We start from the raw sequence: 23,162 nt of genomic DNA on the forward strand, positions 1-23,162 counted from the left end.
AAGGTTGTTGTCAGGATTGGATGAGTTAATACAAGTAAAAGAACTGTGAATAGTGCTTTGGCCCATAAACATTAGCCATTGTTGTTATTGTTATCATGACTTGGAGCACAAATGGGACCAGGGTTAGGGAGGACCCTTAAAAGAACAGTAGTTTCACTTCCTTTCTTCCCCCTGGCAAACACTTGCACATTCTTCAAAGCCCAGTTCGAATATTATCTCCCAGTTTGTTTCTGATTAGTAAGACTTTATTGAGTACCTTCTGTGGGTCAGGCTCTGGGCTTGACTCTTTGATTTCAAGAGGGGCAACGACAGGAGCTGTTTTCACAGAGCTCAGGTAATGTGTGGAACAAGGCAGATAATAACCTAGATAATGACCTAGGGATGGAGGGCATTCTGGAGAAAATCATACTGGGATAAACAAGCTTTCTCCAGGCCGGGAACAGCAGATGGGGGGCCCACTGGAAAGGCTCTGAGCTCCTTTCCTACCCTCCCACCCAAACCTACCCCTCCTGGGAACTCACCTGATGAAGAGGGGGAGGCCTACTTATTTGGAAGCCTACTTTGTGCATTTCACGTCATGAAAGTCTCACCTCATCACTGAGAACCCCGCCCACCCATTTTACCCAAGCTCAGAGGCTCTGAGAAGCCAAGAGCCCCCAACCAGCCAAAGGGAAGCCGGGGACTCCAAGGCCTCTCACTCCCTCTCCCCAGCACTGGGGTGTCTGTGGAGGGGCGTCCACTGCTTTTTGTCGCCCCCAATTGGCCACTGAGGAAATGGGGCCGAGCGGACCCACTCTCGCGCCGGCTCAAGTTCCGTGGGTGCAGGCCCCTACGCTGCTGCGGCTGCGTATTTGGGGCTCTGTCATCACGGGTGGGGTCCAGTCCAAGCCTCAGAAGCCAGCCGGGCGCCGTCCTTTGCAGTTGCAGCGTTCCTGCTTCTCCTTCCAGACTGGAGATGGAGTGGCCGTGACAGGAGCCCGCGGCAGAGAGACGGTCCCGGTCCTCGCCGCGAGGCAGCGGGTGGCCTAAGGCTGGTGGCACCGGCACAGCGCCTGATCAAGATGCGGCCCAGCGAGGAAGGGGTGTTGCCTATGGGTCACCCAGAGGACACTGGGAGGAAATTCCTGGGGTGGGAGAGAAGGTTGGTTGGAGAGGTGAAGACAGGGCCAGGCTGGCAGTTGGGTAGGAAGCTTTGCCGGGTCCGTGGCCTGACCTAGGACCACCGCAGGGGTGCGGGAGAGGCTGGGACCACGGGTACCAGTCCCGCCCTCCGCACGCCTCACTGCCCATTCTCCCTGCCCCAGGCGCTCCAAGACCCAGCCCTCGGCCCTTGCTGCTCCCGCTTTGTGGCCGCAGGAAGCCTCGCCGCCGTCCTAAGCTGTCCCCGCAGATGTCAGGCGCTATCTTTGCGCCCCTGGAGGGCCCAGGCGCCCTGGACGCTGCAAATGGCCACCCACTCGTGTGCCCGCTGTGCCACGCGCAGTACGAGAAGCCGTGCCTGCTCGACTGCTTCCACCACTTCTGCGCCGGGTGCCTACGCGGCCGCGCCGCCGACAGTCGCCTCTCCTGCCCGCTGTGCCAGTGAGTGCCTCAAAGCCCCAACAGACCCCTCGCCCCTGGAGAGGAGACTGGCTCCGCCTGGGCAGGGACCTAAGTGCAGGGAGGGCAAGGCTCTGACTCCCAGCACAGGCGGTGGGGGAGGCTTCACCCAGCTCGAACTTCTCAGCGCGATGATGCGCAGGCTCCCGCCCATTTTCCAGGTCTGGTTAACTGAGGCCTGGGGTTACTGGTCCAACGCCTCCTACAGAGTCAGGGGGCAAGGGTGGGGCTAGAACGTAAGTCATGTCGGAACTTAGTGCTACTGCACAGCGTCAGGACACTCCCAGTAACTCACTTGGGGATCCCTGAAGTCTTAGGTCAGCATAAGGGGGTGATGTTGGCTCAAGTTAGGGGAGTGGCACAGCCATAAATTTGCCCAATGCAATGAGAGGGGCTTGAGGGCAGGCTTCTGCTTTGTCACACCAAGTCGCCAACCACATGACCTCCCAGGACTTGCCCAGGACTGGGCAGGGGAAGGGATAGGGTCAGAGTGAGCTCTGGTGGAGGTATTTATAGCAGATGCCAGCCTATTGGGCACCCCACCCCCCATCCTATTTTTAGTTCCCGCCTGGAATGTGGAGGTGGGAATGGGTAGGGAGCCATGGGGAAGGGGCATCTGGATCTTGGCTGCAGCTTCTCCGCAGACACCAGACGGTGGTGAAGGGCCCCAGCGGGCTCCCTCCAGTGGACCGGCTACTGCAGTTCCTCGTGGACAGCTCAGGGGATGGCCTGGAGGTGGTGCGCTGTGCCAACTGTGACCTGGAGTGCAGCAAGCAGGCAGGGGCACCTGGGGGGAGGCAAGGGGTCCAGGTCACAGGGTCCCGATGCTGGCAGAATGTACCCAACATGTCCTCAGAAAATTAATCATCAGTGGATCCTCCAATACCTTCCTAGGGTACCCTGAATTCCAAACGTGGCCCCATTTTATAAATGGGGAAACTGAGGTCCAGAATGAGTGACTTGAGCCAATAGCTAGATAGTGGCTGAGGTTAAGGCCATTTGATTTGAGGAGAGCTTATTGGCCCCAACTCAGCGTAGAGTTGTGAACTGGCATAGGAAAGGAGGTCCATTGCACAGAACGAGGCCATCCCCTGAGGGCCCACTGCTGCCTGGGTAGCTGTGAGCTGCTGCCTACAGCCCTAAGGGAATTGAGGACAGTGTGCTGTTGGGGCAGAGTGACCCTGCCCCTGAGTCTAGGAAAGACTAAGGAATGGAGGCCAGGCTTCAGGCCTTGCTGTCAAGGGCGGTCAGGATTCTGGCCAGTGGAGGCTGAACTGGTATTCCCAATTCCGGGAGGATGTCCATGCAGGAACAAAAGGGTAGGGGTGCTGGGCAAACACTGGGACAGGCAGCACTGCAGCACAGAGGTGACAAGCTGGAGGTAGGGAGAGCAGGGGAGGACATGACCTTGAATGCCAGAGTAAGGTTTGGGGTCTGCTTTTATAGCCATGGCTGGGGTCAGTGTCATGCCCTGGGCTCTCAGCCCTGGGTCTGGCCTGGGAAAGGAAACTGCAAGTCCTTACTCCCTTTCCCCTCCCAGCCCAATTTGGCCTCCATATGGCCAGGGTGGGCAGCCATTTGGCTACTGTTGAGGGTGTCAAGGAGGGCTTGAGAGATCTTCACACACACACACACACACACACACACACACACACACATTTTTGTTTGCAGGTACAATGTTTTGCAAATGCAGCTTCTGTCCTGCTCCCAACCCCATGTAACTGTCTCCAAGCCCCTTCCAAATACCTGCCCTTACTGCATCTCTTCCCTACTCTCTGAGCCCTGGGTATATTATTAGAGCGTAGGGATTACACGAAAGGGCTACACTGAGCCCAGTGCCTGCGCCAGGCTGTGACTGACGCACTTAGCGACACGCGGAGACTGCCGTCCCGCGCAGGCAGTGGTGGAGCTGAGCCTGCGCTGGGCCCGCAGGACGCTGAGACCACGTACTTCTGCAACACTTGCGGGCAGCCGCTTTGTGCGCGCTGCCGCGACGAGACGCACCGGGCACGCATGTTCGCGCGCCACGACATCGTGGCTCTGGGCCAGCGCAGCCGTGATGTGCTCCAGAAGTGCAGTGAGTGCAGCGTGCCGGGTGGGGACCGCGCCGGGGCAGAGGGTGAGGATCAGGGTGGGCGCTGCCCCAGCCCTCACCGCCGCCCCTTTTGCAGCGCTGCATACTGAGCCCTACATCATGTTCTCCACCGACAAGAAGTCGCTGCTGTGCATCCGCTGCTTCCGGGACATGCAAGGGTGGGTAGTGGAGGGAGCCCGAGGCGAGGGTGCCGAGGAGTGGAGCCAGGCTCACCCGTGGGCTCCCTGCAGAGAGAGCCGGGCCCACTGCGTCGATCTCGAGTCGGCCTACGTGCAGGGCTGCGAGCGGCTGGAGCAGGCGGTGCTGGTGAGCGCAGGGTGCCCTGCAAGCGCGGAGCGCAGGGGTGGGGGCTGGGGCGGGGTGGGGGATGCGTGCCCGGCAGGCTGAGGCTGCCTTGTCCCCAGGAGGTGAAGGCCCTGCAGACGGCCACACGGGAGGCCATCGCGCTCCTGCAGGCCATGGTGGAGGAGGTGCGACGCAGCGCAGCAGAGGAGGAGGCCGCCATCCACGCCCTGTTCAGCAGCATGCAGGTGAGCGGTAGTGGGGACTGGACAGTTACAGGCTGAGCACCCTCATCACCCAGGACCAGGTGCCCACGACATAGGGCAGGCCCCCCGGAGCCCTCGTGGAGTTGCCAGTGGAGCAGGGCAGCAGGCATGGAACTGCTTTCCAGGAGTTAATCACTGTTGCCAGGAGAGTTCCATAAAGGAAGCCAGGGCCTGTCCCAGCTGGTGCTGGTGCTGGGGGGTGATCAGGGAAGACTTCCCCCAGGAAGAGATATTGAAGTTGAGAGCACTGGGGCTCTCAGGCAGGGGGATGCAGGAAGGACGGCCAGGAAGGCCCCTGACTCAGGCAGTGGGCTGGCAGGTTGCAGAGAGAGCCCACATAACCAGCGTGTGGCTAGGGCCCAGGGAGTGGGAGAGTGCTGGCAGGTGGCAGGGCTGGGCCTGCGCGGTCAGTAGCAGACTGTCCCTCCCAGGACAAACTGGCAGAGAGGAAAGCGCTGCTGCTGCAGGCTGTGCAGAGGTGAGTGGCAGTGCGGTCTCCATCCCTGTCCACTGACCTCCATGTACTTGGACCACAGCCTGGGCCTGGATAGGTGCTGCCCCACCCTGGGGAGCCAAACATCCAGATGTCCACGTGGGGAGGAGGGCAAGGGATCCAGGGCACAGGGAGGGGGCGGAAAAGGGTGTACAAAGCTGGTGGGGCGATGGAATGGCCTGGTCCTGAGGCCCCTGGGAGGGGCGGGCAGCCCGATGAGGCTGCCGGCCCCCCCCAGCCAGTATGAGGAGAAGGACAAGGCTTTCAAGGAGCAGCTGTCCCACTTGGCCACTCTGCTGCCCACCCTGCAGGTAAGGGGTGCCGGGGGTGGGGCTGGGCACCCAGAGGGCCCCTCCGGGCCAGGCACTGAGCAGTGACCCTCCTGCAGGTTCACCTGGTCATCTGCTCCTCCTTCCTCAGCTTGGCCAGCAAGGCCGAGTTCTTGGACCTGGGCTACGTGAGTCCCCCCAACTCCTGTGGCGTCTCCCGGCTGTCACCTCTGGGCTTGGCAGCCTGTCACCTGGAGGCTGGACCAGGGGCCTCTGGGTTTACCTTCTTCCCCTCCTTCACACCATCATCTCTAAGCCACTTAGGGGCCCCCTGAGTCCCTTTTAAAAGGACAGGGAAACCTGGAAGGGCGCATAAGCCTCCGCCCCCCAAAGTATGGAGTGTCTACTGGGTCCAGCCTCCCCAACTTTCCTGCGGAGTTTGGAGAGGGGTGTGTGTGTGGGGGGGGGGTTTCCCAGCCAGTCCCAGGGAAAGGCTGAAGCCTCCAACGGACACCAGGTAAAGTGCTAAAGGTACACATGCCCTCGGACCGCTGCCTCACTGTCACCACCCCCACCGGCCTGAGCGCCCCCTTCCCTGTCCCGCTCTGCCACAGGAGCTGATGGAGAGGCTGCAGGGCGTTGCCAAGCGACCCCATCGCCTCCGACCGGCTCAGAGCAGCAAGGTGAGCAGGCGCCGAGTGGGCCGGGGGCGGGGCCGCCTGGGCCGGGGGCGGGGCCGCGGGGCCCGGAGGCCGCATCACGGCCTGTTCTGCCTCCCAGATCGCCTGTGACCACCGCGCTGAGTTCGCACGCTGCCTGGAGCCGCTGCTGATGCTGGGGCAGCGCCGGGCGGCCGGAGCCGGGGGCGGGACCAACATGTGAGCAACAAGGTCCTCGTCAGGGTCGCGGGCCACCAGGCTCCAGAGGCCCCGACAGGCAGAGCGTTGCCCTTCCCTGTTCGCTGAGCCTCAGCGCTGACAATGTCAACAGGGAGGGCAAGTGTGCCTGCTGGGAAGCAGCCGTCTGGGGCGCCCCAAATCCGAAGTCTGGGCACACCTGGCCCAGAGTCTGCTCAGGGGAAGACACGGAGGACTCCGGGGCTGCGCCCAACCACCTCGCTCCCCTGGCGAGTGCGCCTAGGCACTAAAGGGAAGAGGCAGCAGGGGGTGGGGTCTGACTTCTGGCCCCAGTCAGGAGAGCCCCAGACCGGGAGGAGTTAGGAGAAATGCACGTGCCAAGGGCCCAGGGCCCAGCGTGTTTGGGGGTACATGGCATTTACTTAGGACCAGCCCTGATGAAATCCTATTCTACACATTGGCCTCACCCTGGGGGCTTTAAAAAAGACAGTGTCGATGTTGGTTTTGGGTGCAACCTGCATCAGGCTTTTTCCCAGTTCCCATGGTGGTTCTGGGGTGCAGTGTGGGGTAAGAGGGCTGAGAGAGCATTGAGAGGCTGGGGGAGGAGAAGGGCCTCCCACCCCCATCCCCCATCTGCATCCACACTGGCTCTATCCCCAGGCTGGCAGGGGTCTCAGGCCCCAAGGTGCTGATGGGGACCAGCTGCCCTTCCCCAGTGGGGAAAGTGTTGGGATCGCCGGTCCAGAAGCCCACGCCACACCGGTCCATCAGCACCAAGGTGTTGCTGGCAGAGGGCGAGGATACACCTTTTGCAGAACACTGCCGCCACTATGAGGGCTCCTACCGGGTAAGGGGGGCCAGGGAGCTGTGGGCTGGGGACGACCCCACCCCTCCCTCACCAAAGGGCAGTGGCCAAAACTAGTCCTGGCCACCCTGAAGGCCTGTCCTCCCCTGAGGCCCCAGCGGGGTACACAGCCTGCAGGAACCATAGGCACTCCCGGGGTCCCTCTCACAGTACCTGCAGGCGGAGATGCAGAGCCTGAAGGACCAGGTCCAGGAGTTGCACCGGGACCTCACCAAGCACCACTCACTCATCAAGGCCGAGATCATGGGAGACATCCTGCAGAAGTCTCTGCAAGTAGACGCACAGATCTCCACGGAGCTGGCTTCTGTGGAGGGGCTGAGAGCAGTCTTCCAGGAGGTAGCCCATTCTGACCACCTGACTCCCCTTCAGCCCACCTGGCAGCATACACATGGGCTACCCCAAGACAGGAAGGGGGAGAAAGAGGACCTTGGCCAGTGCCCCATGAAGCCCTGCAGTGGCAGGCTCTGGAATTTGGATCTTTGCTGCCTGGAACCACGGGAACTGGCTGGGGTGCCATGTAGCCCTGAGTAGCTAGACGACAAAAATGCCACCAATAGAAATTCCAATGAATACCTCATGCGATGTCCAATTTACTGTCTCTTTCAGATGTGGGAAGAATCCTATCAGCGGGTGGCTAATGAGCAGGAGATTTATGAAGGTTTCAGGCAACCGCTGCTGGGTGCACCCCTGTCCTGGAGCTAACCCACATACCAGCAGGGACAGGAAGGCAGTTACCCACTAACCAGATACAAACCTCCACGCTCTTCCCCTCAGCCCTGGACTTTGCCTCACAGCTGCTTACTGGCCCCAAAACGATACATCTGAGGTCAGGATTCAGTGAGTAGAATGCCCTCACAAGTCTAACTTCACTCTAATTAAAGAGGTAATTATTGAAATAACTGGAGTATTGAGATGGCACGAGGCTCGTAAGAATCTAAAGCCAACAAGACCCAACACTCTGGCCTTTGTCCTTACAGCCCAGCTCCATGACCTTCTCCAGCTGAAGCAGGAGAATGCCTACTTGACCACCATCACCAAGCAGATCACGCCCTATGTCCGCTCCATTGCCAAGGTGAAGGAGCGGCTAGAGCCTAGGTGAGACCAGAGGGCATCCCCAGGGGAGCCAAGACATTTCAGAATGTGTGTGGGAAAGGTGCCATACATGTATTCAGAAGAGCCCCTTTTGGAAGTCGGTGGGCCAGGTCATGAGGGTTTAATCAGGGCACCTGGGCAGACCAGGTGCTGGACATCTGTGAAAACACTGAATGAGTGGGCTGCACTGAGTTTCTGCTTCTAGGCACACAATTGCCCACCTCTAGTAGGTGGAAGTATAAGACACCTCTTGGGAGTATCATGAGGGATTTTAGCTGATCCAGGGAGCAGAACACACAGGGGAAAGCAGAACTTCCTCAGTGCATGGTAAAGTCAAGTCTAGACAAGGACCTGGACCAGGCTCTCAATACCATACATGGGCATCAAAAGGTGTTAGTGGCAGAGGGATCTTGGTGCCAGGTCCTCAATGTGCCTGTCTCTTGAGTCACTCAGCCCCAAGGTAGACTAGTTACCCTGTAGGTTTGGTGCACAGTAGTCATCCTGGGCTCTCCCTCCACCACCCTCCTGGGGACTCTATTTGCCTTTTTTCTGTCAGATTTCCTGTTTCGTATGCCCCGTGTTGCCTCTTTCATGGTTTGGTGGAGCCCATCCCTCAGTAGCTCCTTGAAAAAGGGTGCACAGGAGGTATGTTTTGGATAGCACATATCTAAAATGTCCATTCTGCCTCCACACTTTACTGATAGTTTTGCTGGGTATCAAATTCTAGATTGAAATTCTAGATTGGAGATGATTTTCCTTTGAAGGCATCATTCTATTGTCTTCTAGCTTCTGGAGTTGTCTTTGAGAAGTTTGAATGTATTCTGATTCCTAATTCTTGTAATGTGACCTACTGATTCTTTTTAGAAGCTTGTGGAATCTTCTCTGCTCCCAGTGTTCTGAAATTTCACATTAGCGAGGGCCTATTTCCAACCATAGGTTGGGTACCATTCAATCTGGAAATTCATGTCCTTCACTTGGGCACCTTTTCTTTTTAAACTTGTTAATTGATTTCTCTCTGATTTGCCTTACCTTTTTAGTTCTGCTTTCCATCTATTTGTCTTTTTGATGTACTTTCTTTGGCAATTTCCTCACTTATCTTCCATCCATTCTATTGAGTTCTTTTTTTTTTTTAATTTTATTGGGAAATATTGGGGAACAGTGTGTTTCTCCAGGGCCCATCAGTTCCAAGTCCAGTCGCTGTTTTCAATCTTTAGTTGCAGGGGTTGCAGCTCACCATCCCATGCGGAAATTGAACCAGCACCCTTGTAGCTAAGAGCTCACGCTCTAACTGAGCCATCAGGCCGCCCCCTATTGAGTTCATTTTTGAAGAAAATTCCCTAGAGCTCTTTTTAAATTTAAAAATTGTTAATCTCCAGTTTTTAAAATTTTAATTGTTTTTAATTTCCAAGAACTCTTTTTTGTACCAACTGTTTTTTCTTTTCTTTCTTTTTTTAAACAGCCTTCTGTTGTTTCATAGACATGATGTCTTACCTGAGGCTGATAGGTGTTTGTTTTGTGTTTTAATCTCCTCCCTTAAGTCTGTTCCCTCCAAGTTACCTTTTGTTTAGCTTTCTGTCTTCCATGTTAAAGACTTTTCTCAGATACCAAGAAAACTTTGATTATCTGCTCACTTTAGGATGGGGGGGGGTAAACTGGAAGCTCTGAGCACATGGGTGGTACTTCACTGTAGGGGTCCGGATGGGCAGGGTGTTTTATTTTGTTTTCTTGAATGCCCCAATGTCAGTTTTAGGTCTCTTCCCAGTTTCCTTCCTGGATGGTCACTGTATGGAGCACTTGTATGCACACCTCATTTTCTGGTTTTCAGTAGTTCTCCCCTGAGAACTTTCCCTCTCAGAAGCTAACCCTTTAGACTCCTGTGGGGTGGCGGAAGGACAGCTGCTCAGGGGTGAGGATCTTGACTATCACTGTCCTCCCTGTGTCAGTCTCACCCTCCCTGTTGCTGCCAGTTCCTGGGCCCCTGAGGATTCTTTGGAATGAATCTGGTGGGCCCTTAGCTTGTCCTGCTGTGCACTTCGAACGAAAGTTTCTTGGGTCTGCCAAGTTAGTTACCACTGGCCTGCATACTCTCCAGGTTCCAAAAGTTTGGGGTTAGCCTTCCTTTTTCTCAACATGGAGAGGATTTTTTTCCCCCTTGTTGTTCTGGTCCCTTTACTAGAGTTTTAGTGAGTTTGGGGAAGAAGGGAAATTAGTGTGTGTGTGTGTGTGTGTGTGTGTGTGTGTGTGTGTGTGTGATCACCATATTAATCCAGAACTGCCAGGTCACCTGGTAAGTGGCTATTTCAACGTGTCACACTGAGAAGTTAAACTTGCACAATTTTAATCAAATCCCTATATACCCAGGACTAGTGTGTTTCCTCCTAAGGTAACATTCAGAGTAGTTTATTCCAGATATTCTGTGACTCCATTTATAAAACCTCAAAACCAGGCGGAGCTAACCTCTAGTGTTAGCAGTTGGGATGGTGATGGATTACCCTGGGGGGCTCTGGGTGGAGGTGACACTCTGGGCGCTGCCTGCCCAGCTTGTTCATGCTGTGCACACAGATGAAGCTGACCTCTCATTTGTAGGCTTTCCCCTCTGTGTGCTCTGCTTCAGTGAGAGTGTGGCTTCCAGCAGTGTGCTCCTTGAGGGGCAACACGGGGGCAGAGCATCTCTGCAGGGAAATGGCATCTGTGGTTAGCTCAGCAAAGGGAAAGGAGCCCCGGCTGCAGCCCCACTGCTGGAGGTTTGGGGTGAGGGAGGCCAGCTCTACCTCCCTTCATTTCCCAGGTGTCTGGAGTTGCTGCCTCTGCGCCCTCCTCCCCTCCCCCTGTTGGCAGCCCACTCCAACCCCAGCCACCGAATCTGCTCTTGCTCCCATCACTAATGACCTTTCGGCTACATCCCTTGGCCTCAGCCTCACTCACGAGAGTGGACTGGGTCTGTCGTCTTCACGCTCTTCTCTTGCTTCTGAGACCCCCACGCTCGCGGGTTCCCTCCTGCCTCTCCAGCCATTACCTTTGTCTCTGGCTGGCCCTGCCTCCCCGGCCCAATGCCCAAATGTTAAGGGGCTTCCTTCAGGGGCTTCACCCAGTCCCCTGGCTTTAAATCCCCAAGGCAATGCAGAGGACCCCAGTCCTCCCGAGCTCCAGACTCATTTCCAACCGCCCCTTCCTGGGCTCTCTGCTGGGCTGTCTCAGGGGCACCTCACGTCCCACAGTGGCAGAACTCGATTTCCTCCCCCTGATCACACTAATCCCATTTTATCTCAGTAAATGTCACCACAGTCACCCAGGCGCTCAAGTAAAGAGCCTGGAGCACATCCTGGATTCCTTTCTTCCCCTCACCCCATGTCCAACCCACCCCCAAGACCTGCTGACTCCATTGTCTCAATCTACTTGCTCTGCCTCCATTACTACCCCCAATTCAAGCCGCCCTAACCGTCCCCCAAGCCCCCTGCCCTCCCGTATGTCACACAGCCAGTGGTCATTTTGAAGCCTATACTTCCCATCACAACGAGTCCTGACAGCCCTTTCGGGGCCCTCCTTGCCCACCTGGGACCATGCTGGTCCCTCACCACTCCCCAGGCACAGAGGCCTTTCAGTTCCCCACAGGAGCTAGACTGGCTCCCACTTCCCAGCCTCTTGCCTGGCATGTTCTGCCTTCGGACTGTCCCATGGATCCTGGTTACTCAGGTCTCAGCTGGAATGCCGTCAGAGGCCTTCCCAAACCACCCTACTGAAAGTGGGTCTCCGCTCACTGTCACTCCCTGCCACCGGGCCCTGCTGTGCCCCCTTCCTGACCTTGCGGTCTCCCCGACCACAGTGCAGGCCCTGTCCTCTCTTATCTATTACCACAGCCCTGGCCTCAATAACTACTGGAGGACCAAAGCCTTAGGCGGGCCCTCGAGCGTTTGCTCAGATTTGCTTTTGTGCAGAGTGAGCTTCGGGACACAGTGGGTTGGCTCTGCTGCCTTGCAGCCTCCCAGGACCTGGTCGCTCCCACACAGGTTCCAGGTACCTGTGGATGAAGACTCCCAGCACCTACAGAACACCTACGATGGCAGCGTGGATGGCGAGACCCAGGCCAGGTAAAGCACGTCTTTCCAACCTGAGCGGGCAAACGATGTCATCTCAGAGACACACGCAGACAACACAGATCGACCCCCAGTTTTCTTTTACCCTTTGGTCCCGGTTCACTGCTGGCAGCTTGGCCTTCATTTGTAAGATACGGGGACAGAGAGGTTCATCATCTGGGCGGTGACTTTGACAGACATGACCCACATTTTGTAACTATCAATGGCGTGCTTGCTGCCTGCACCACTGACAGCACCGAGAGCTGCTGGCTGGCACCTGGGTACTCACACCACATGACTCAAATTCACTTCAGTGAGCAAAAGTGACTGAGGATTATGTCTCTGTGTGAGAGCATTGCTATTCATTGGAGCCACAGTGTTTGCCAAAATACTTGCCAGAGGGAGAAAAGCATGTGCAGTATCAGACACGTCACTGTCACAGGCTGGCCCTTCAGTACTGCACTCTCAGTAAAATGTGTTAGTCACAGGCAGACAGCGGAGCTGGAAGGCCTGGCAGCCCTGCCGCTGTGGTCAGTGACAGGACATGACCTGGTCCCACGCCCACTGCTCCCTCCCCCACCGCACCCCCCACTTAGCTCAGATGCTTCAGGGGAGTCAGTGTCAACTCAAAGCTCCCTGTCACCACAAGCTGCTGAAATGGCCTGAACTACTGTACGGGCAACTAAATATCAGAAATGAGAAAACCACGCTTTAGGAGACCATACGGTTCTGGTGGTCACCTGGTGCCTTCTGGAAAGGCCTTCCGTTCCGAAAGCCTTGGCCCAGGTGGATTTTAGTGCTGGGACAGTGACCGGCGGAATGTCGTGAAGTGGAAGAGCTCATGTTCGTGTTCCTTTAGGAATGATCCAGTAAGTGTCACGGAAAAGAGAGAGACCTCAGAGACAAAAGGAAGCAGCCGGACTCTGAACTGCCTCACAGAAGAGCCTCCAGTGAACAACAAAGACCCTCACAGACCCAAACAGAAAACCGGAGGTGACGCCCCCCCACGGAGGGAGCGCCCTGCGTAGCAAACGGGGCTGGTTCTGTGGCGCCGCACTTTACAACAGGCACATCAAGACTGGGACGTTAAGAAAAGGGGTGTTCCCGACATGATTTTCTAAAAGGGTAATCATTTATTAGCAGTAAAACCCAGAAACTCTCTGCCAGGTCCTTCCCGGTGACAGGGGCCAATGTCCCAGTCCACATGGAAACTGTTACATGAGTGAACTCGCAGCGTCAAGCCCCTCCGTCGCCCAGCAGCTCCCCAGGCCTGTGCGTGGCCTGTGCTCAGATAACCTGCCTGCCTGTCAGGACGAGCCTCTCTGACTTGAGATAACAAGACACCACCCACCGCTGATACACCTGCACCTGCCCTGCCTGTTTCTCCCGAACCACAGCCCCACTGGAAAGTTCCACCCCATCATCTGAGCAAGGGCCCGTGCTCCAGCTGTCTCCCTTCACGGCAAGGACTGAGCTCAGAAAGCCAAGGGAGAGCATCTGGCAGCATCTGACGGTCCCCTTCACACCTTCACTACTTTTCCCGGCTGCTGTCGCTCTCCTGGGTTCCTTCCACTGATTATTAAAGCACGATTCAGCCACTTCTCTCGTCGTTTTCCACTCCTACACAGTACCCTTTTAATCAAGTGGAACTTAAAAGGTAAATGCTTTTTAAAAATTAACCTGAATGCCCTAAAATGTACAGTTTTGGAGACAAAATGATGCCGTCACACTTTCAGCAAGTATCCACCTTGATTCTGTGGTTCAAACAGCGAATGGGTTCTCCTTACCGGTGCAGCAATCGGCGAGCGCAGCAATCGGCGAGCGCAGCACACGGGGCCACGCCACGTCCCTGCTCTTGACGTCCCCACGCCGAAGCCTCACAACCCACAGGGGCCCGACGCGCGTGCTGACGTCCCGGCAGGCGTGTTCACGCCCGAGGGAGCCTGCCCACTGGTTAGAGGGCGGACTTTGGAACTGCATCGGACGGGCAAAATACATCTGGTTTTACGCTGCAGCTTCCGGATGTTTCCTACCTGGAAGGGGCGTGACCTTAGAGTTCCTACGTCCATGCACTCACACTATCGTTCGTAGTGAAATCAAGTAGTTTTATTTAAGCATTGGAAAGAATATCAGTATCTGTGAAAGAAAATCCAATTTAAAATATTTAAATAAACATTTCTGCATGTAACAAGAAGAGTAGAATAATTACTCCATTAAGGTTCTCTCCTAGCTATAGACGGCTTCCCGAGAGCAAGTGCTTGGGACCCCTGCTGAGGGCCGGTCTTCCAGGACAGGCGTCAAGCTTTCATAGCGGGGCAGAGGGCAAGCCTCTCCCACCATGCTGGCGACGCAAGGCTGCCTAACCTCACCAGGTCACTACAGAAGCAAAATCGGTGGGACAGCACAACTACCTAAGGCAGTAAGAAAGTGCAGAGAAGCGACGGGCTAATGTATCTATGAGAGGGACTGCTACCAAAATGAGCTGTGGCCAAGGCCCCCCTGAGCCTCGTCTATTAACACAATGTATTGGCTTAGGAATATTTCCCCTATCATGTTATCACCAAGAGTGTGAAATGGATAGAAGGGATTCATCAAGTTTACGTTTAGGCTCAAAGAGAGATTCACACCAGTGCCAGACGGTGGGGTGTGCTGCCTTTTGCTTTCTGCCAGGCTCACCCCACTCCCTGCCCTGTAAAGTACCCTTCTCAGCCCAACCTGCAAATCCTTGTAAAATGTTTCATTTTATACCGCTTCAAAGCAGCTTTGTTCTGTGCAGTGCCTATGTTCCACTTAAGAATTTCCACTTTAAAACCTGCAGTGGAAAACAAAATCTCCTGACAGTTTCTTAATTTGAGGGAACTGGGGACGCGGCCTTTACCCAAAAAGCTTTTGGGAATAACAGGAAGCGTGTACCTCATTAACCTGATTCTCTGCCGTGCACAATGTCACTACTAAATTTATACAGTTAAAAATAATCTGAAGATCTCAGGACTAGATGAAAGTCAATCACTTGCCAACCCTGCCCTAAATAGTTCATCTTTTATCCATAAGTAATTGCTGACTTCTGCCCTGGGATTACAAATCAGGGGGTGAATGTTCTCACTACCCCCCGCCCACAGAATTGCTCTTTAAAGCGGAGCAGAATACCTAGAGCCCCAGGTGGCAAGCCCCAGGTGGCCTAGCGGCCCAACACTAAGGCCTACCTTCTGAGCGCCTGGCCCTGCAGGCAGGTGGAGGAAGGTCAAATTCAATACCTTTGACTTCCCATCTGCAAAGCCAGGGCCGTCACCAGCTGCTCGCCACCTATTAAAAACACAACTTCACTGCCCCCAGAAACCTCATTAAAGCTGAGTCTGCTGCGTACAGCAAGAAAGAAGTTGCCCTCAAGGACCTGGGGGTGGCTGCCAACCCCCAGCCACCCCCTTCCATTTTGCAGTCCTACTCAGTGGCGCTTACTTAGCTAAGCGTGGTCTGCATAAGTTTAGAACCAATCCGACTGGAGTTCACCAAGTAAGTGCACGCTGACAGCCTGCTGGGCGTGTTCACGCCAGAGGAAGCCGCTGCCCAGGGCTGTGGCGGTGGCCTCGGCCAGTCTGACTGCACCACCCTCCTGGGCGCTGCTGCTCGGGTCTCTCGTTCTCACACCAGCAGGCGTCATGCCAGAAATCAATAAAGCCATAAAGCTCTTTGGTACATACAATAAAGAAAAAATGAATTAGGCCATGAACTCTAGAAATTAGTACTATTTTGAGTTGGTAAAATGCTCTTTTGAACACACGTTTCCAGTATCTGGTACAGTTAACCAAATGTTCACTTTTGTGTAACTCTCATACAGTATAGATTTCATGTATGTCATCTCATCAACATGTTAAAAACGTCTGACATCGTTCTTCTAAGTCTTCGCAACACCCCTGTGAGGTAGGTGGTATTGACCCCATTCTACAGATGGGGAGGTCTAGGCACAGAAAGGTGACGTGGCTCCTGGAAAGCCGCGTGGCGTGGCGTGGCATGGCAGCAGAGCTGTGCTCCGGCCAGGGGCTGCCGCTGCTGTCACATTCACACACCCTCAGTGCCACCACAGACTGCATGGAAAGGTTCCACACTGAGACCAAGTTCCCATCCAGTCCAGAATTAAACACAGGTCTTTAAAGTGTGTATGTTTGACTCAAAGACAACCACTTTCCCCAAATGTGAAAAACGAAAATATGACTAAATCTCAGTTGGGGTTATTTGCTCTATTTAAGACCTTCGTGAGTCGACTTGCTTGAATTCTGTAGTTGTGAATGCTCTCAAACCCCTCTGGAAGACAGTTAGAAATAGCATCAGGGACGATGAAGTTTTGAGAACAGAACACAGAAATCAATAGTTAAGAGATTTAAATCAATACATAAATCTATAGGCTATGGTCAAATGATAAAATCCCCAATAAATGGAGAGCAGTATTTCTCAGCGTTGAACTGTGCCTTGCACAGAGCAGGTGCTCAGTAAGCATTTCTGGGACAAAGGACAAATGATATGCCTTTGACATGCCTGTCCCTGATGACAGACCTTCTTGGGAGACGAGCAGGACCCCAGAAAAGCCACAGGGGCCTGCGGTCTCCCTGGCCCTGAGTGCCCTGGTGACACAAAGCCACTCGGCCTAATTGTTTGTGTGTCGATGCTTCCTTCCTGCGAATTAAAAGTTGGGGCTATAACCACCGAGTCCCCTTTGAATTTATATACTACTATTTATAAAAAATAGATATGTAAATACGATTAAATAGAGGAAGGGCCAAAGTGCCTTCTAAGGAGGTGTCTTTAAAACTGTAGATGCTCATGCACTTTTTAAAGGCAGAAATGAGGAGGTTAAGCTGTGCTGTGGGTGATTTCTGGTTCAAGATTGTGAATGTGTTTCTAACTCTACAAAGCACTGATGCCCACAGCCCCCCTCCTGCTGACGAAGCCTTACTCAGGTAACAAGTCCGCCTCTCCCGAGGGGTCTTGGTTTCAGCCTAAATACACAGTGGCCTCGAAGGGATGGCATGTGGCCTGGGCTCACACCGGGCACTTCTGGAGGGCACTGCTGAATATTGCTGTTGTTTGCTCTTTGTCTGTCTTTACCCCACATCTGAACTTGATTCAGCCCACGACAGATTGCTCCGGGACGTTGGGGGGTGGGGTCCTCTGGTCCTACGGACTTCTGACCATTTGGTCTTGAGTGGTATTCCGGAAGAGTACCGGATGACATATAAAATGATTAAGGAGATGCATTCCGCAGAGTGGCCGACCAGAGGCAGGTCCGTCCTGGGTTGCACAGAGCGGAGGCCCCTTGGGCCCCGGCCTGTCATAGCTCCACCTTGACTCCTTTGATGAAAGGCAGGCCGGTGGGTACCCGCTTCTTATATTCCAGGTATTCCTCTCCAAAAAAGTGAATTAGTGAGATTTCCTCTTCTTCTGTGCGATCGCGGAAGAAGCGCCACACTGTCAGAGCGTAGCCAATGCCACAGATGGGGTTGCACAACATCACCTGCCAGGAACAGAGTTGGGCAGGATCAGAGGGACCGCTGTGGACTTCAGCAGCACCTGCTTCTGCCAAACACCCCCAAAGGACTTCCTGCCAAGGGCCCAAGAGAGTCTCGCAATTAGATTAGGGTCTTTGATCACCGCCAAGGTGCCATTAAGTGAAATCACACTATCACTTTCACATTAGAACTAAACCTTTGTCACTGGAGCTTTTTCTCATGCAGTTAACTGTTGTTCCTCTTACCTGAAGGACATCTAAACATCAACAGGAAACATCAACCTCCTGGATTCCAACCCTGAGGTTGGGGTGACAGCAACTCCTGCTGCCACCCCGACAAGTGACGCCCATTCATTCAGTGCACACTGCCGACCCACATGGCTCCCAGGCCGAGATTTCCTGTCCCTCCCACCCCGCACAGTCTGGCCCCTGCCTCTGGCCCCCACAGCCTGCCGCTGTGTACCCAACACACTGCCACCTCATCAAACCCCCGCCCCACAAAGCTCCAAGGCCTAACCCCGTCTCCCCGGCCTCGCGGAGCAGCAGCACCTCGGCCCACTTCCTCCAGCCTCCTCTTTCCCCAGCTGTATCCAGCTTGACTGCCTCTTGCCCCCCTTCTCATCCCACTTTCGAGAACGTCTTGTCCACAGTCCTTCCCGGCCAGGAGCATCACTCAGCTCTTGGGGAGCTTCCTGTGCTGCTCAGGGAACCCACTAACCCACTCCCCAGACATGTGTCTCCCCCAATGGGGGGACTTCCACCGAGAGAACCCGGCACACCCCTTCAACTTCTTATCCTCACTACTGTTTAGTTCCCAGCACAGGCTCAGCCCTTTACAACCAACAGGCCATTCAACACCCACAGCAAACCTGAGGTGCCACTGCAGTGCCCACTTAAGTCGTGAGGAAAGGGAGGCCAATCAGTCAACCTTAGAGCCACGACTGGCCGGGCCAGCGACCCCAGAGCCTGTGCCCACATAGCTGGCAGGTGCATGCAGCTTCTCGGCATGCCCTATGGCGGGATTTCCTAATCGCAGGCCACAACCTTTCACTGAGCCATGAAATCAATCTGTGCATTACAAAGAATAAGATAGAAAATAGACTGTTTTGTACACAGTAAGCACTGTTCTGGGAAAGACTCCTGTTTTTACACACACGTGTGCTGGGTCACAGTGTGTGTAATTTGCCATAAATCTTTTGACCGAAGATCTATGGTCAAAAAAATATAAAAACCCTTTGGTCCTTAGGTGCACAGTTAGCATTTATGGCAAATTACATGATTCAACTATAATCGATTTGTTCACAGGGAATACAATTGTGAATGAGGGAGTCTTAAGTTTCAGAAGAGCAAGTTTTAAAATAAATGCTGTGCAGTAACCTGCCCCTACTACACCACGGGGGGTCCCAGAGAGTCCCCACGGACCACGCATTTGGGATGTAATGCCTGGAGGCCCAGAATGGATTTTCCCCAAGAGGTGGTGAGTTTTCTAAGCTCTACTCATGTTCTCTGGCCAAGTCCTCCTAGGACCAAGAGAACAGATCCAAGAAACAACTGTCAAGAAACAGGCTCAGGCTGCAGCTTCAGACAGAACAAACCTCTGTAGCTCCGATCAAACCTAACACATGACCTTGGCCTCATCACTAGCAGCTTCTAAGGAAAATCAGCTAAGCAGGCACTTGAGTGGCAGCCCCATCTCCGTCCTCACCCCACGGGGGCATTCCAGATCAAAGTTAAAGAGGCAGAGAAGGGGTACGGTAGATGGGGTAACAGCATCTAGAATCACCAAGAGTTTACAAATTTAAGACACCCAGATTTTAAGTACCTGGTAAAAAACGTTAAGGACTAAATCAGTCCTTTTGACTTTTATTTAGTTATCAATTGAAACATGACAGGGAGCACAGGTACCTATTTAAAGAGGGCCAACAACCTTGTGAACACACTGAAGCCCGCTGAATGGTACACTTTGAAATGGTGAATCTTGTGGTATGTGACTTATATGTCAATTAAAAACATGGAATACAAAATTTAAAGGAGAGCAGCATCCTGTCTGATACTATACCTGGGTTCCAATACTCCAGTAAAACCACCCAACGTAAGAAGGATGCCGGAACCAAGCGTACACTCCACTTGTCACCAGAGTATGGGTTTCAGATTTTTCATTCTGCACCACATGGTTGAAATTGGAACCAGCTGTAAACATGGCCGCTTTCCTCAGACATTCTCCAAAGACCACCATCAGCAGGCCGGTGGCACTGAGCCAGGTGATCTGCTTCAGTTCTGCAGGAGACATGGTGACAAATGGGAAGTGAAGACACTGGGCTGTCGATTTCCCCCTCTGGATGCTGAAAATTAACCTATTTTTCCAAAGACAGGAACGGTAGAAACCATGCTAGTGGGCAATTAGCATTTGTTATCACATTAAAATTTAAGTATAAGCAAAACACCTCCCCCTAAGTTGTGCTGTGCATCCATTTAAAGTGCCAACAACCCCATTAGAGGGTCACAGCAGAGAAAGAATGGCTATTAGTCCATGTTCCCCTGCCAGATGCTCCTGTCCTTCCCTTGGGGACAAGGACAGCTAAGTGAAACAGAGAAGGACTGTGTTTCCCACCTTGGCCCTTTACTGAATTATGGGAACTATATAGATTTAACTTGGTGTGCAAAGTTCAACTTGAGAGTAGGTTCCCGATGCAGAAGGCTTTCGCTAATAAACTCTTCATATGAAATTTCTCAAGTCACAGGAAATGAATAGATCCAAGTCTCCTCTGACTGTAAAATTAGGATTACAGCTACCAAAGGTAGGGACTTCCTATCAGATGGAGCACGATGTTACGCAAGGCTTACAGCAAAAGGTCATCGTTCCTCGATTCAAAATCCAGAAGCGGAATTCACAAGCCCAGCTTAGTGAGGACAGAGGCCAGGGGAAAATCACTCAGGGAGATTAGACCCGGGAGGTGAAGCCACATCACTGTCCTCGGGCCATGTGAAAGCCACCCAAATCCCCTCCAGAGGAAAGAGCAGGGCACACTGACCTGGCCAAAAGATATTTTCAAGTGTGAACTCTATCCAAGAAGAAAGAGCAGCTACTGTGTACTCCAGACTGTGATTCAGGAGGAAGGAGTCCAAGGACAGACTTTTGGGGTTGTTGACGGCTGTGACCAAGTATTCAGAATAGTGGAACAGTGACAGGGAGCACATATACCTATTTAAGACAAAAAGAAAGAGAGGGAAGTTGGAGCAAGAGAGTCAGGCTAGCCCTAAGTCAAAATACAGATTTGGGTCTGTGGAACTGTCCCTGAATTCTAGAGGTCCTGCTGTCACCTGAGGGCACCCGTATGGAGCATTATTTCTTCAGGTTTGCAGAAAGTGAGGTTTTAAAGGGACTACACTTTTTTCTTTTTTTTTTTTAATTTTATTGGGGAACATTGGGGAACAGTGTGTTTCTCCAGGGCCCATCAGCTCCAAGTCGTTGATGGAGGGCGCAGCTCAGCTCCAACTCCTGTTGCTGTTTTCAATCTTTAGTTGCAGGGGGCACAGCCCACCATCCCATGCGGGAATTGAACCGACAACCTGGTTGTTCAGAGCTCACACTCTAACCAGCTGAGCCATCCAGCCACCCCACCGGCAGCTCAGCGGCAGCTCTTTGCCTTCAATCTAGTTGTGGAAGGCACAGCTCACTTGCCCATGTGAGAATCTGACCGGCAATCCTGTTGTTCAGAGCTCCCGCTATAACCAACTGAGCCATCTGGACGCCAAAGGGACTACACTTTTGAATGTCATAAACAAAAAACAAACAAACATAAGTTAGGAAGGCATTATGGGTCTTTCAGACTTTTAAAAATGACACTACACACAGTAAACCATGACAGAGGGAAATAGCAAACAAAAGTAGTGATGTATGTGAAATACAAAAATTCAAAAAACCGAAATAATCCCAGCCACAAAGGATTAGATGGCTCAGAGTGTTCATAATAGGAGATAAAGCTTTTTACCTTGAAGCCACTGGTTCAAATCCAGGTCAGGGACTAGAAGGCTCAAGGGACTCAAATCACAGTGTAGGGAAAACTCCTACACTGGCCGTGGGGATGCACTAGATGTGACCTAACAGAAATTAGAGATGGAAGAGGCCTGTGAAGATGAGCCAGAGCCAGAGCCTTGGCCCTTCTTGTCACGGAGGAACTGTACCCTCTTCCAGGAAGGGCTCACCACATTACTGAATGTGTCACAGCAGCTGCAGCTTCGGGTCAGGACACCTGTGGGGAGGGTGTCAGGGAGACCTGTTTCTGCCTGCAACAGAAGCAACCGATGGGCACAAGTTATCGAGGTCTGAAATGTGGGAATCTAGGTGGGAGACAGAGACCTCATTTCCACAGGATCCGAAACAGCCTTCAGCCAGAGATGAGACACAGAGATGATGAAATACCAGTACTGATCCCTCTGATCTGCCCACCCTAGGCTCAAACCCACTGTTCCCAAAGTACTTCTTACCAGCCAAAGTGATTCCAAGAAGACTGGCTAAAACTTAGCAGCACCCCACAGCCGAACACGAAGCCCAGGAAGCAAGCTCGGACGGCTATCTAAAAGGGACCCAAAAGAAGCTCAGTTACCTGGCTATTCTTGGGGCACACATCCTACTTGCTGGGATAAGTAGGCCACTAGCAAGCATGCAATTTGCTCAGAGGTTAAGAAGGTGGTGAGGGATGGTGGCCTGGGTTCAAATCCCACACCCACCACTCTCTGCCTGTGTGGCCTTGGGCAAGTCACTTAACCTCAATGGACCTCGGTTTCCCCATCTACATAATGGGGATAACAGCAGTACCTACCTTTTAAAATTGCCCTGAGGATTATCCCTGTAAAGCACTTAAGAATAAACGCTACATAAGTTTTAGCTGCCATTACTATTATGTTGCTATCATTATTCAGGGCTGTGGGTAAGCTGCGTGAACCTAATTTATTGGCAGGATTCTCCCAAGTCCACGCAGCGAAATCTTGTCGGGGCGCCCGAGACTCTGAACCCGGCCACCTCCACATAACTGCGGGGCCTCTGACTTGGCAGCAGGTAGGTCTCCACACCTTAAATTACATAAAAGAACTCGTAGGCTCGCTCATTCCCCACCCCACTCGCATATGCCGCAGCTGCCGAACCACACCAACTGCAATTTCCCACCCGCTCCGCGGGGAAGAGGGGGCCCGTGCCCCACGCCCCCGAGCCTGGAGAGGCGGGGTCCCTCCTGTCATCTGAACTCACCGCTAAAGAACACGCCGGAGGAAGGAGCCCCTCTCCCGGCCCACTCCGACCCGGACCCCGGGGGGACGGTGCCCTCGCGCAGCGCCCAGCCCTCGCCCGACCCCGGCCTCGGCCCCGGCCCGTACCTGGTAGCGCGGCGGCCGATAGAGCAGCAGCAGCAGCGCGTTGAGCCCGGCCACGTAGAGCGCCAGCCCGGTGCGGCCCTGCAGGCCGGCGCGCGTGAGCAGCGGCAGCGCGAGCACCGAGGCGCCCAGCAGGAAGGTGGCGAGGCTGAGGCGCGCCTCGGAGCCCGGCGGAGCCCGCGCCGCGCAGCCCGCCATGGCGCAGGGCGGCTGACCAGCGGGCGGCAGCGCCGGCTGTAGCCAGGGGAAACCCGCCCGCCACGCCTGCGCACTGAGCTGCCGACGCCGGTAGGAAGGAGCTGCCCGCCGCCCCTGAGCTCTCGCGATACCACCGCGCCGCGGGGCTGGGACCGGAATTTGGCGGGAATGCCCCGCCCCGCGGCCACGCCCCGCCGGCCCCT

At 54.0% G+C, this 23,162-nt stretch overlaps 2 protein-coding genes across 11 annotated transcripts; one reads left to right on the forward strand and one right to left on the reverse strand.

Annotated features, from left to right (window-relative positions):
- Positions 1-789: 789 nt before the first annotated feature.
- Positions 790-14,079, forward strand: RNF207 (ring finger protein 207). 10 transcript variants are annotated; one of them, XR_002138616.3, is made up of 19 exons: positions 792-1,182; positions 1,305-1,581; positions 2,244-2,376; positions 3,532-3,676; positions 3,771-3,852; positions 3,925-4,000; positions 4,099-4,224; positions 4,674-4,720; positions 4,974-5,046; positions 5,124-5,192; positions 5,619-5,687; positions 5,785-5,882; positions 6,522-6,708; positions 6,877-7,062; positions 7,333-7,384; positions 7,704-7,821; positions 11,754-11,906; positions 12,751-13,548; positions 13,661-14,079. XR_002138616.3 is itself a non-coding variant. In XM_019746752.3 (18 exons), exons 1-18 carry the CDS (start codon positions 1,062-1,064, stop codon positions 12,762-12,764), a joined length of 1,983 nt encoding a protein of 660 aa, XP_019602311.3. In that variant the 5' UTR covers positions 791-1,061; the 3' UTR covers positions 12,765-14,079. The 10 variants fall into 10 exon arrangements, 8 of the variants coding, with proteins under 8 accessions (XP_074190284.2, XP_019602311.3, XP_019602307.3 ...); XM_019746752.3 differs by having other exon boundaries at positions 791-1,182; positions 11,797-11,906; positions 12,751-14,079; XM_019746748.3 differs by having other exon boundaries at positions 12,751-14,079.
- On the reverse strand, positions 13,976-23,098 carry ICMT (isoprenylcysteine carboxyl methyltransferase). Its single transcript, XM_019746753.3, has 5 exons — positions 22,765-23,098; positions 21,880-21,968; positions 20,424-20,593; positions 19,451-19,668; positions 13,976-17,397 (listed from the first exon to the last, which is right to left on the reverse strand). Exons 1-5 carry the CDS (start codon positions 22,957-22,959, stop codon positions 17,215-17,217), a joined length of 855 nt encoding a protein of 284 aa, XP_019602312.1. The 5' UTR covers positions 22,960-23,098; the 3' UTR covers positions 13,976-17,214.
- Between the last annotated feature and the right edge of the window lie 64 nt (positions 23,099-23,162).

Source organism: Rhinolophus sinicus, chromosome 14, assembly GCF_057876585.1.
Source record: "Rhinolophus sinicus isolate RSI-liver-muscle chromosome 14, RSI-T2T, whole genome shotgun sequence".
Classification (NCBI taxonomy): Eukaryota; Metazoa; Chordata; class Mammalia; order Chiroptera; family Rhinolophidae; genus Rhinolophus; species Rhinolophus sinicus.